General features: G+C 54.1%; 1 protein-coding gene and 1 long non-coding RNA gene across 5 annotated transcripts in view; both read right to left on the reverse strand.

Moving 5' to 3' along the window:
* Window positions 1-13,103, reverse strand: part of GDPD5 (glycerophosphodiester phosphodiesterase domain containing 5) — an 85,296-nt gene that overhangs the window by 40,929 nt on the left and 31,264 nt on the right. For 2 of the 4 annotated variants that reach the window (XM_087433461.1, XM_087433462.1), the window contains 2 exons: window positions 11,839-11,921; window positions 33-209 (listed from right to left, as the gene is read on the reverse strand). In XM_087433461.1, the coding sequence (XP_087289587.1) occupies window positions 33-149 (117 nt within the window). In that variant the 5' untranslated portion in view covers window positions 150-209; window positions 11,839-11,921. Of the gene's footprint in view, window positions 1-32; window positions 210-1,159; window positions 1,983-11,838; window positions 11,922-13,103 lie in introns of those variants that run through there. The other 2 variants (XM_087433463.1, XM_087433464.1) reach the window with 2 other exon arrangements.
* Window positions 3,990-11,809, reverse strand: LOC147916634 (uncharacterized). The gene is made up of 3 exons (XR_015552693.1): window positions 10,471-11,809; window positions 9,899-10,005; window positions 3,990-8,452 (listed from the first exon to the last, which is right to left on the reverse strand). It is a non-coding gene; the product is annotated as an uncharacterized LOC147916634 (long non-coding RNA).

The raw sequence follows: 13,103 nt of genomic DNA on the forward strand, positions 1-13,103 counted from the left end.
GGTCCTTCTGACCCCATCCCAGCATGGCTCACCGGTGTAGTGTCATCGTGGGAGCGCTGGTAGCGTTTCCAGCGGCAGCCGTAGATGCCTGTGAGGCAGGAGAGGCACAGCTGTGGCTCATAGTACTGCAGGGGCTGGTGTCTCACCATGCTCGTGCCCAAGGCCCTGGCGCCCGGCCCTCAGGCGCCCATGGAGGCCACCGGCTGGTCCTGTGGGAGGAAGCACAGAGCTGTGAGGCAGGGGAGGGGCAAGGAGCTGGCCCCAGACACAGCAAAAGTCATTGCAGCCTGGGTCAGGGCAGGTCAGCCTCTGCACAGAGCCCTGTAGTAGGTCCCAGTCTCACTCGGAGTTGCACAGTCCCCTGCCCTCCACACCTGACCTAATCACCCCCCGCCTCCAGCCACACTTGCCCAGCACACTGCTGCTGCTTCCTCTGCCTGGACTGCTCTCCCCTTAGAACCATGCGTGGCTCCCTCCTTCTCCTCCTCTCCTCAGGCCTTTGCTCAAATGTCCTTTTTGCAACCAGGCTTGCCCAGGTCACCTTCTGTAAAACTGTAACATCTCCCCACTCCCTCAGCCATTCTCAGCTTTTTCTCTATCGTGTTGTCAAATATAATTGACTTATTTTGTTTCTTGTCTGCCTACCCCCCTATAATGTAAGTTTCACAAAGGCAAGGATTTTGTCTGTTTTATTCTCTGCTGTATCCCCAGAAACTAGAATAGTGCCTAGCACATAGTAGGCTTTCAAAATAAATATTTTAGAGGGCTGGCCCGGTGGTGCAGCGGTTAAGTTCACACGTTCTGCTTCGGTCGCCCAGGGTTTGCCGGTTCGGATCCTGGGTGCAGACCTACTCACTGCTCATCAAGCCATACTGAGGAGGCGTCCCACACAGAAGAACTACAACTCTACAACTATGATATACAACTATGTACTGGGGCTTTGGGGAGAAAAAAGAAAAAGAGGAAGATAGGCAACAGATGTTAGCGCAGGGTCAATCTTCCCACCCCCAAAAATAAATATTTTAAAATAAATTATTATAAAAGCTGACATGTATTGAGTACTTAAAACACACCAGGCACTGTGTGAGCACTTCACCTTCATTGTCCCCTCTCACTGTCACAACCACCCGAAGTGGTAGGTACTGTGTCCTAAACCCACCTGACAGTAGAACAAACCGTGGCTCAGGGAGAAAGAGGCAGTGCCTGGCCTGCAGTCGCACAGCTGGCTGTGGTCACTCTGGGAATCTGCTCTGGTGTCCCAGTGTTCAATCCCTCAGGCTCAGGGAGCCCAGCCCGGTGGGGCCTGTGGGAGGCTGCCAGAACAATGGGAGGTATCTTGTGGGTTGAGTTGCTGCCACCAGCAGCAACTGCTCCAGCCCTGCTTGGTGCCCTGGGGGTACCTGCTGGGGGCTCGGTCTCTGGGTGCCAGCGTTGGCCAAGTGTGGCCAGGTGACCGTTGGCTTGGGGACCTCACACACCCTGATGTCGGGCATCATCTGATCCTCAACGCCACTGTTATTACTGTCCCATTTTACAGATGAGGGGCCTGGGGCTCAGAGCAGCAAAACAATTTGCCCAAGGAGTCAGGACTCACCCTGTGGTCTGAGGGACTCCAGAAACTCTAAGCCATATGTTCTGTACCAGGCCCGGTCCTAGGCCCCGAGACAGTGTGAACAGGACAGACACGGTGACCCCTCAGGGCACTCAGAGGACCAGCGAGGGGCACAACCCGGCACTATGCTCCAGGCCCCGTTCCAAGTGCTGGCCATGCATGAACTCTAACAGCAACACTATGAGCTAAGTGTTATCAGTAAGTTTTTATCAAGATATACTTCACACACTGTAAAATCCACCTTTTTAAAGTGTACAATTCAGTATTTAGCATATTCTATTTTTAGTATAGTCACAAAGTTGTGCAACCATCTAATCCAAGCATTTTCATCATCCCAACGAAAACTCCACACCCAGTAGCAGTCACTCCCCGGTCCACCCCAGCCCACCCCCCAGCCCCTGGCAACCACTAATCCACTTTCTGTCTCTATAGATTTGCCTGTCCTGAACATTTCATATAAATGGAATCATATGATATATGGCCTTTTGTGTCTGGCTTCGTTCACTTAACGTAATGTTTTCAAGATTCTTCCATGTTATACATGAATCAGTACTGCATTCCTTTTTATGGCTGAATAATATTCCATTGTACGGCTAGACCATTTTATCCATTCATCAATTGATGGACATTTGGGCTGTTCCCACTTTTTGGTTGTTATGAATAACTTTTGTGTGTAAATGTGTGTTTTTATTACTCTTGGGTACATACCTTGGGATGGAATTGCTGGGTCATATGGTAACTCTATGGTTAACCTTTTGAAGAACTGCTAAAAGCCATTTTCCCCAAGCAGCTGCACCATTTTACATCCCCAAAGTATTAACATTATCATCCCCATTTTACAGATGAGAAATCTGAAGCACAGAAACGTGTGGCATTTCCCGAAGGTCACACAGCAGAGCCAGGCGGTCTGGCTCCAGGGGCCTTGCTCTAACCCAGGGGCCAGCAAACTATAACCCATGGGCCACATCTGACCGGCCACCTATTTCTGGGTGTATAGCCCACAAGCTAAGAACGGCTTTTCCATTTTTAAATGGCTGGGGGAAAAAAATCAAAGCAAGAATATTTTGTGACACATGAAAATTATACGAGAGTCAAATTTCAGTAATTTCAGTAATTTGACTGTAAATTTCCATAAATAAAGTTTTATTGGACGCCGCCACGCTCATTTCTTTGTGTATTGTCCATGGCTGCTTTAACTATAACAGTTGAGTAGTTGAGTAGTTACAACAGGGACCGTATGGCCACAAAGCCTAAAATACTGACTGCCTGGCCCCTTACAGGGAAAGCTGGCTGATTCCTGCAACCACCAGGCTACGATGGCTCAGGAGCCGCTATCCTAAGTCAGCGTATGGTCGAGACAGTAAAAGAGGCTGTGGGCACTTAACACGGTGCAGGGGGGCTCAGGGTGCGCTTCCTGGAGGCCGCTCTGAGCTGAGGCCTGTCAGATGAGCTCCTACGATACCACTCTAAATGCCCACCCCAGGGCCTGCACCATGAGTCCACCCACGACTTCCACCTCTGGGCCTCACTCAGGGCCTCTACCTACCCCGCCACCCACCCCCTCCCCCACCAAATTCCAACCTCAGCACAGGGATTACAACCTCCACTCTGAGCGGGGAGATTCATTAGGGGCTTGCTGGGAATATCGACTGACCCAAAGCCTCCCACTTGCTGGGAATTTTCTGGTGCAGCCTCCATGCCCGTGGCTCCCTGGGGAGGCATATGGAATATGGTGCAGCTGCTGGGGGCTCTCTGAGCCAAGCTGAGCCCAAGGCTTAGGGGACAGTATGGGATGGGGATGCTGCTGCAGTCTGCTTAGTTCCCACAGAGTTGGGGAAGTCTGAGGGGGAAAGTGCGGGGATGCTCTGAGCTTTACTCCACCCTGGAAGGAGTTTGTGCGCTCACAAATGCACTCCCACATTCACACCTTCCTGGGGGGTAAGCCAGGGAGCCAGATTTCACCCTGTGCACCCCCAGACTAGGGCCTCTACTGTCAGGTCGACCACCACATCTGCCCCCACCTCTGCAGGAAGGGAGGAGGCAGCTGATATGTGGAAAGAGGCCTGGACTCGTTCTGCCTCGGCCACTGACTTGCTCTGTGGCTGGGGCCCTAAGGCTCTTCCCTGAGTCTTGGTTTCTGAATCTGTAAAAAGCAGGTAACAGCCTTTGCCTTGACTTCTATAGGAGACCAGACGATGGGGGAGCCAGGAGGGCACATTGTTGCAACGACCGAGGTACAGCAGGTGGACATTCTGCGAGAGGAGCCCACACCCAGGGTCCCCTACCTTCCCTCACGTTCCTGTCCCAGGACCCCCTTGACCCTGGACTGATTCTCACGTGCCCTCTTCCCACCCCCCACGCCCCCACAACTGAGCACTACAACCCACCCAGGAGTGGAATTTCCATTTCAAATCTGGAAAAGAAGGAAGTAGAACTGCCTGCACCAGGCCTCAGCTGACTGTGGCTCTGGGCTTCACCTCTCCCAGGTGAATTTTCACACAATTTGTAACTGTAGGGGCATCTTTGGGAGGCAAACCTCTTCTCTTTCCTCTGCATGTTCTCTTGGGGCCATCTCATCCACTCCCATGGCATTGGTTACCTGGCACAGCCGAGACCCCCCAGTCTCTGCCTCTCAACTGAGATAGCCCTCAGCTCCTGGCTATCCCCAGGGGTTGTCGCCCAGGCCCTACAGACCCAGCATGGCCACATCGACCTCTCCACCACCTCCAACCTGCTTCTAACACCTCTCAAAGTCCTTTCTCACCAACCACTTGGCCACTGTCCTGGCCCAGGTCCCATCTCTCCCCAAGATGGGGAATCTTCTGGCCTCCCTATGTAGCCCTCTGGGCTACACCCCTCCATCCAAGCTCTCATCTGCAGCCAGAGTGAGATTTTTAACAGGCAAATGACCAGGATCTGGCCTCTGGCTCTTCCAGCCTCACCTTCCAGAACTTTTTGTCCCTTCATCTGGCTGATACCTCCCGATCCTTGGAGTGTCAGCTCAGATGTTACCTCCTCCAAGGTGCCTCCCCTGAGCCCCAGGTTTGGTTAGAGGCTCCCTGGCCTCCCATAGCCCTGGGCGTCCCTGATTCTTCCTGGGTACCCAGTGTGAGCACTGTTGACACGCCTGGCTCCTCCCATGGGATGACCTAGGTTATTCCCACGTCCCCAATGGCCAGCACAGGACAGCAAGAGGAGGCAGCCCCAGGGGATTCCTGGACTATACTTCTGAGGAGGCCTGGAAGTTCTGCTAACAGAGACGTGCTGCTCAGACACCGAGCAGTCGGACAAGCTCCCGGAGACCAGACTCCTTGCCCTCCCCTCCTACCCGCTCCTTCCTGCCAGGGTTAATGGCATTACTTAGGATCTATAGATTTCTCCAAGCCACCTCCCAGGGCTGCTGCTATCAGCCAAGTTCCCAAGAAATCCCCTGCCTGGAGCCACTGCTGGCTCTGGGACAAGAGAAAACCCTCACCTCTGAGCCTGAGGTTCAGGGGCGCCCCTCAGCCCAAAGTCGCATTTTCTTCTGAATCCTTGGTCCGTGCCCTGAACTTCCACAGCCTCCTGTTTGCACAGGGAAGGGTCTTCCAGGAGTCAGGCCTGGGATGGAGTGAGTGCCCGCTATGGAGCGGGAGCGGGATGTTGGCTGAGCCCACACCTCCAGGGTCCTCTCCCATCCTGACATCCTGGGAACCCTGACCCACTTCCCTGCTCCTCCTCCCTCCCAGCCAGGCTCTCACTGTCCCCAGACTCCACTGCCTCCGGCCCCACGCCCACACTCTTTCCTGCGAGTGGAAGGAGTTTCTGGCTGGTGTCAGTGCCTGGGATCCAGCCTGGTCTCCTTCAACTGACTTGCTGGTGACCTCGGACAGGTCACTAGCTGTCTCTGAGCCTTACTTTACACATCTGAGAAATGGGGACTAGATGAGAGGACAATAAAAGGGCCCAGGTCTGTAATAAAAAGGAATAAAACATTGATACATGCTACAACATGAATGAAGCTTGAAAACATTATGCTAAGTGAAAGAAGCTAGTTACAGAAGGTGGTGTGGGGGCTTGTAGGCACCATGCTGAGCAATGAACCTGTGCCATCTCCTGATGACAACCTTCCAAAGTAGAGCTCAACAGGCTTCTTTCACAGATTAGAATACGGGCTCCAGGTGAATGGATGAACAAACTGTGGTCCATCCAGACAATGGAAAATTACTCAGCAATAAAAAGAAATGAGCTATCAAGCCACAAAGAGGTATGAAGGAACCTTAGAAGCATATTGCTAAGTGACAGAAGCTAATCTGAAAAGGCTACACACTGTATGATTCCAACTATAAGACATTCTGGAAAAGGCAAAACCGTCTGGAAAAACCACGACATTCTGGAAAAAACAAAACCAAAAGGCAGTAAAACGATCAGTGGTTGCCAGGGGCACAGGCAATTTTTAGGGCAGTGAAACCATTCTGTATGACACTATAATGACAGACACATGTCATTATATATTTGTCTAAATCCATAGAATGCCCAACACAAAGAGTAAACCCTAATTAAACTATGGACTTTAGTTAATAATATCGTATCAAGGTTAGCTAATCAATTGTAACAAATGCACCACCCTAATGTCAGATGTTAATAATAGGGGAAACTAGGGTGGGGGAGGGATAGTATGTAGGCACTCTCTGCACTTTCTGATCAATTTTTCTGTAAACATAAAACTATTCTAAAAAGACATAAAGTCTATTAATTCAATACACATATTTAAATATCTATATTGGGGCCAGCCCAGTGGCGCAAGCGGTTAAGTGCACGCACTCCACTGCGGCAGCCCGGAGTTCGCCGGTTCGGATCCCGGGCGCGCACTGACGCACCACTTGTCAAGCCATGCTGTGGCGGCATCCCATATAAAGTCGAGGAAGATGGGCATGCATGTTAGCCCAGGGCCAGTCTTCCTCAGCAAAAAGAGGAGGATTGGCAGATGTTAGCACAGGGCTGATCTTCCTCACAAAAAATAAATAAATAAATAAATATATTGATGGATAGATAGGCAGGTAGATAGGTAGGCCTGAGGGATTAAGTGATTTCCCAAGGTCAAAGAGCTGACTGTGGAGGAAGGCGGATGTGATCCAGGGCTGCTGACTCTAAAGCTCAGTCTTCGTGTGGGACCAGCCCCAGAGGGTGAGCCGGCTCATGTTTCTGCCGCCTTCCCTGTCTATGCCAGCCACAGCATCTGTGTCACCGCAAACTGCATCTCAAAGGGCCACGCTCAATATTTTGGTTGGCACCAGGGGTGCAGGAGCAAGTAGTGGGGCCAGGATCCCGGGGAGGAAAAGGGAAGCCCCCGATGGGTGTGGGGCTGGGGGAGGCAGAGACCTGACCTTCTCCAGCAGCCTGCCAGGGCCCCAGGGAAGGAGGCAGAGCACGCATGCGGAGGAGGAAATACTCCCCTTCTCCCCGGCCAGGGCTACCCTCCCCAGGGCCTCCACCCGAGCCCAGCACCCAGCAGGTGGGGGACCTCCACAGGCCTCCGGTCTCCGCTTTCCCGTCTGTACCGTGGGAGGGTTTGAACACCACTGGCTGCTCTCCAAGGGCCATTCTAGCACTCATCTTCTAAAACCCTTTAACCACCTGCTCTCTCCTCATCCCCAGGAGGACAGCAGAGATGGGGCTGCTGAGGGAGGACAGAAGGAGGAGTCCCACAGTCCTTGCGTGGTCCGAAGGGAAGAGTCCCTCCACTCCCAGGACAAACGGCCGGGACCCCTGAGCCTGCCACTGACCGGAGCAGCCAAACCAGGATGAAACCTGCCAGAAGGCCTGCGACAGATGAGCGGCCGGGTCGCCTGAGTCCCATGGGCCTCCACCATCTCTGACAGGGACCAATGTAGAGGGAGTCACGGCCTGGACAACTCAGTGATGACCCCAGACTTACAGCAAAACCCAAAGTGTAAAAGGCCCAGGGCCCTGGCGACTCCTCCCCACAGTGCTCGGGCAACATGGCTGTGGAGCGAGACCAGGGCTCCCTGTGGTTCTTCCTCACTGCCTTGCCCACGCCCTGCTCCCAGTGCTGGTGTGCCTGTGAACCACCTTAGCTAGGGCCCTCTGCCCCTCCTTAAGGCCTGGAAAGCTCCCACTGTCTCTGCTCAGTAGCCCCTCCTCCAGCAAACGCTCCCACCTGGGTCAGGGTCTCCTCTGCGCCCCAGAGCCCTTGCGCTTCCTGAGGTCCCAGCACTGACCACTGCATGGCGGCTTCCAGAGAGGGCGGGATCTAGGCGGAACTCAGAAGTAAGGGAGGATTTGTAGCACAAAAGGGAGAGAGAAGGGGGCTCTGGGAAAGGGGACAGCACAAGGAAAGCCTGGTGGCAAGAGGGGTGAACAGGGGCTCTCCCAGGGCTGAGGGCTCTGTCCAGCAGGTTGAGCCCCGCACAGATTCTATCTGGTGGTGACGGTGGGGGTGGGGTCTGCTGCCTTCAGGAGCCTGCCTGCCTTCTGGGGGTCCAGGGGCGGCAGGGCATCCCCGGGCAGCTCACCAGCTGGGCTGCTTCCCCGAAAAGCCAACCAAACCCAGACCCACAAAACCAATCCCTGGCCCCAGGGCTGGGGCTAGAGGTGGGGAGACAGGGCTGATAATGGGACTTCCCACTCCAGGAACTAACTAACCCCAGGCCCCGCCCCGCCACCCTCCAGCACAGCCTTTGCACTTAGCTTTTGAGGATGCTCACAGATTCACCACATTTCCTGTGGCACGGGCCTCATCAGATGGCTTGAATTGAGAGATCTGGGCTGCCACCATCCCACTGTGTGACCCTGGGTAAGTCTCTCCACTTCTCTGGGACTCCGAGAAAGCCCTAGATTCTAATGAAATCAGCATAGGTAGGCAGAGGTAGGGCAGGAAGGAAGTCTGTCGCTGAGGCAGCTGCCAGTGGGGAGAGGCTGGGGGAGGAGGTGCCGGGAGGCAGGCGTTGGAGATCAAAAGACCAGGTGGGCCAGCATCCCCTGTCCCCCTGTCACGCCCGCTCATTCTTTGGGGAAAAGCTACTCAGTAGCTGAGGCTGGGGCTCAGCAGGAGCCCTCGAAGAATCAATCATGCCATAATTAGGGTCATTATTAATCTCTTTCCACGGAGATGCCAGGGCCTCCTGTTTACCCAACACTTCTGTCCCAAGAGACCTCTGATTGCCCTTCCTCCCAAGAGCAGGCCAAGGCGGACGGCATCACCGCAGGCTTGCTTTACCAGTTCTTCTGCCCTTCCCGGCTGCCCTCCCATAGGAGGTGCTCCCTGCCTCTCCCTCGGGAAGGGCTGGCTTCCACACTGTGGCCTCCGGTACCATCTGTCCCATATCTAAGGCTCTGGAGCTCTTTCAGTAACTGTTTAAGAGGCCTCCACTACGTGCCAGGCACTGCTGGGAGCCGAGAGAGTCACAGAGAATCAGACGTGGACCTTTCTTTCAAGGAGACAACCTCATCGCAGCTACAATTATAACATGCACAGAGCCTCCACACACATTGTCTCATTGAAGCATCTCTCCAGCTCCGCAGGTAAGTACCAGGTGCCCATTTTACAGGCAAGGGTGCGAGGCTGGTGGGTGGCAGGATAGGTCTGCTGAGCCGCACCCTCGGTTAAGGCCCTCAGGGGACAGACTTGCATGTTTGAGACGAGTTTGGGGCTAAAGGCTGGACAGGAGCCAGGCTCAGGACTCTGCCCAGGGGCCTTGGGTCTTCTTGGCACAGAAAGGACCTCTCTTTCCAAGTCAGGGCTATGCGCTTGGGTGCAGGAGTCACGGAGTGACCTGGCCTTGCCTAGAGAGCAGAGCTTAGCATCACAGAACTCAAAAATCTCCAGCTGCAAACTCTAAACCAGAGTCTTAGAGTCACCTCACCTGAGACTCATACAACCATGGAATCCTAGTGCAATCCACAGGGATCTTAGAACTATCCCTGGATTTCAGACTATTAAAGTCATCAACTGTGAGCACCAGGAAAGGCCTGGAGCTGTTCCGTCCAACCTCCCTTCCTCCTGTACAGCTCCTAGTGGTGGTTCCCCAGCACAGCGGCCTGCACAGGCTTGCATACTCTCTGTGATGGGCCCCTCCCTCCCTAGAAAGCCAAGTGGTTCCCTCTTTAAGCCACGACTGTAGGAGGGCCCTCCTGAAAGGAGCAGCCTGTCCCTTGCCACCTCCCTCCCCCACTGGCATAGACAGGTTCTCCCTGGAGCAGGCAGAGCAGGCAAATGTCCCCAGGGCCTCTGGCTGGGCCTCCCCCAGAGCCCGGTGAGGGGGGAGACTTTCACCATCCTCTCACCCTCGGTTGACGCTCCGGCTCCTCCCAGGAGCCCAGTGATTCAGTCACAGGGACCAGGCTGGCTTTTTCCAAATGCCTCTCCCTGGGTTCTGGGGAAGGGGGGCCGCCTGCACGGGAGGAGGAGAAGGAGGAAGCTGAGTCTGGCAGAGACTTGCACTGAGCAAACTTGTCTCTGCCCAGTTTTTGCCCCCTGAGGGAATGGAAGCAATGATTTATTTTATTTATTTATGTAAAATAGCAGAGTTATTATACAAACAGGCTTCCCAAGCAGGCCCTGAGGATGGGAAGAGAAGCAAGACCTGCCATTTAAGGAATGTTTCTCTTGCTTCCCTCCACTCACACCTACCTGTCTGGCATGCCCTCCCCCGGCCCCTCCTCACACTGCCGTGTTCCAAGCACACCACATTACCCAGCCTTCCCCCTCCACGCCTTTGCCCCTGCTGGGCCCTCTGCCAGAAGAGCCCCACTCCCACCCCCAATCCAAATCCCACCCATCTTAATAAACAGACCCTGTGCAAAGCTTGGGCTGACCCCCCCCACAGAAGCCCACTGCCTCCCCGCTTTGTGCTCACATCATCTGGCAGAGCTCTCGAGACATGATCACAGGCCTCTGTGCACAGCAATTATCCACTTCCGTGGCTGTCTTTCCACCAGTCTGAGAGCTTCCCTAGGCAGAGATTTCTGATCCATTCTGCCAAGCTTTTCTGAAGATCCACAGTGTCTGCGGCCCTGCACTGGGTGATGGGGACACAAGATACCCCAGGCCCCATCCCTGCTAGAGGAGTCACTGTGCAGGGGACTTGTGTCCCTGCACTGGGCCAGCACCAAGGAGGTGCCCGTTTATCTGTCAGTCAGAAAAGCTGGTTAAATGTGCAAAGGAAGGAAAGAAGGAACTGATCAGAGCCTCTTAAACCACAACTGCACAACCACTTCAGAGCCTGGTCCCAAGTCCGCCTCTGAATAATAATGAGCTTTTTCCCTATTTACAGAAAAAATTAAGTTACTAAAAAAAGTCTCAATTAAGTATTTTCCCCCACAATTTTTTCTTAAGCCTCTGATATCTGTTTGCACATTTCTGCCCCAGGTCTAGTAGAAGACGCCCTCAGATCTAGCACAGAATGCTGATTTCCTCCGTCATTTATATCTCCCTTCATCATGGTGTTCTGTGAAGAGCAGCAGCCACTCTATTTCCAGGCAAGTCTGAGAACCTGGGCCCAGAACATTTCTTCCCTTCTTTCAAATTTCCAGGTTTCCCTTCAGTAACCAAAGAAAACCAGCCTTGCTGGAATGCTGAGGAAGAAAGTCCCAGGACTTGGCTGGCCCAGCACACCTTGAAGGTTCATGCCAATTCCATGATTCAAGGCCTCCAGTTCCATCATTTGCTGTTCATTCCTTTGGCTGAAGCATCACTGCTTCCAGGATTCTCTCTTAAAATACAAATCCTCCCTGGAAATGGGAGCCTCTTAAACCCCCAGTCGGAGGTCAAGGAAACAGTTTAATACTTGGTTCTAAGAGGCAGTAAATCACAGGGATTGAGAATGGGCAATGAGAGCCAGCCTGCCTGGGTGTGAGACCCAGTTCAACCACTTAATAAATGAGCAGGCTCCTCACCGCCTCTATACCCACTCTGCTTGTCTATAAAGTGGAGATGTGAAAGCACTGACCTCACGTCATGAGGACGACATGAGCGAACACATGTAAGGTGCTCAGACAGGTACTGGGTACACTGGAGTAAGCCAGAGACCACTCTACTCGGAGCCTCAGTTTGTTCTTGCCTGTAAAACGGGATAATAATCCCTGTTCCTCCTGCCTTTTTTTGGTAAACTGTAGAGTGCTGCCCCCATGGGAGAGGCGGACACTGTTTTCGAACCCAGTGACCTGCTCTCTGTAGCTTTTCTCTATCTCCTTTCTCCTCACTCCTTCCTTTCTTTTTCCTTTACCTGGAAGAAGGTACCAGTGGCCGTGAGCTGGGCTCCCGGGGTCTCCTGTCCACAGAGGTGGTGATGTCACTTCACTGGGTGAGCTGAGGGGACAAGGGGACAAACCCAGTCAGGTCACTCATCAGTCCACCCTGCCTTCTCCCCCACACCCGACCCTTGTGAGTCCCCAGCCAGTGCCCACCCTGTGCCAGCTCACATCTAGTCCCTGCCCTGGGGAAGCTGCCAAGCTGGTGGGTGAGCCAACGAGACGCAGGAGATCCAGCCATGGGCCACAAGACCCCACACACACAATCCCACCTCCACACATGCTGTCTACAAACCAGCCCCAACCCCAAACCCAGGGCAACCTGCTCCCTGAACCACTCTTGCCCAGTCCAGGACCCATGGAAACCCGATCCAAGGCCCAGCCCCCCTGGGGTGAAACCTGGGGCTGCGCCTGGCTCCTGGGGGGCAGAGGCCCTTTCGTGCTGTCCAGGGACCTGCTTCTCTGGAGGTAGCCGCCAAACCAGCTGTTCTTCCAAAGCAGCCGCTGAGGGAGGGCCGGTGGGCTGGAGGCGGGATCTGGGGCACCACAATTATGTGGCTGACTTCTGACTCACGCACCACCTCCCCCATTGCCAGCTCCTACAGCCGGCAGGGCGGCCCTCCTGCCCAGGAACTGGGAGGAGAGACAGTACCTACAGGCCACGGGGAGAGGGGAAGGGGTGGGGGGCACCCTGGGTCAGCACTGCAGGCTTCAGAGGACGCTGCCACATTGCCCACTAGGGGACACTGAGGCTGGCGGGGCCAGGGGCCAGGGAGTCAGAGGCAGAGCCAGGGCTGGGACCCAAGCCTCCTGGTGCCCTGCAGACCCAGGGCAGTTGCCCAGCCCTGGTGCCCAGCCCAAGCCCATGCCAACACGAGAACTCTCTCCAACCCGATTGGGCCCTGGAGCCACACACCAGCAAGAAACACACAGCCAGACTCAGCCTCAGACTGGAGGGGAACAAGCTGGGCTCAGAGACTGCTTGGAAATGACATCCAGCTACTGAGAGAAGGACCCTCAGGCACCCCTAGCCCTGCCTCCCTCCACCTCCAGTCCCCAGGTTTCTCACAATGGCCTGAATGCACTGCACTTTACAGTTTACAAAACACCTTATTTCCTTCATCTCCCACAATGATCCTAAGGCCTAAGAGACAGAGGGAATATAAATAAAGCAGGGCTCCTCAACTTCAGCGTGCAAACAAATCACCTAGAGATTTTATTAAAATGCAGTCTGACTTGG

Source organism: Ceratotherium simum, chromosome 7, assembly GCF_057802395.1.
Source record: "Ceratotherium simum simum isolate JZ-2026a chromosome 7, ASM5780239v1, whole genome shotgun sequence".
In the NCBI taxonomy this organism is placed as follows: domain Eukaryota; kingdom Metazoa; phylum Chordata; class Mammalia; order Perissodactyla; family Rhinocerotidae; genus Ceratotherium; species Ceratotherium simum.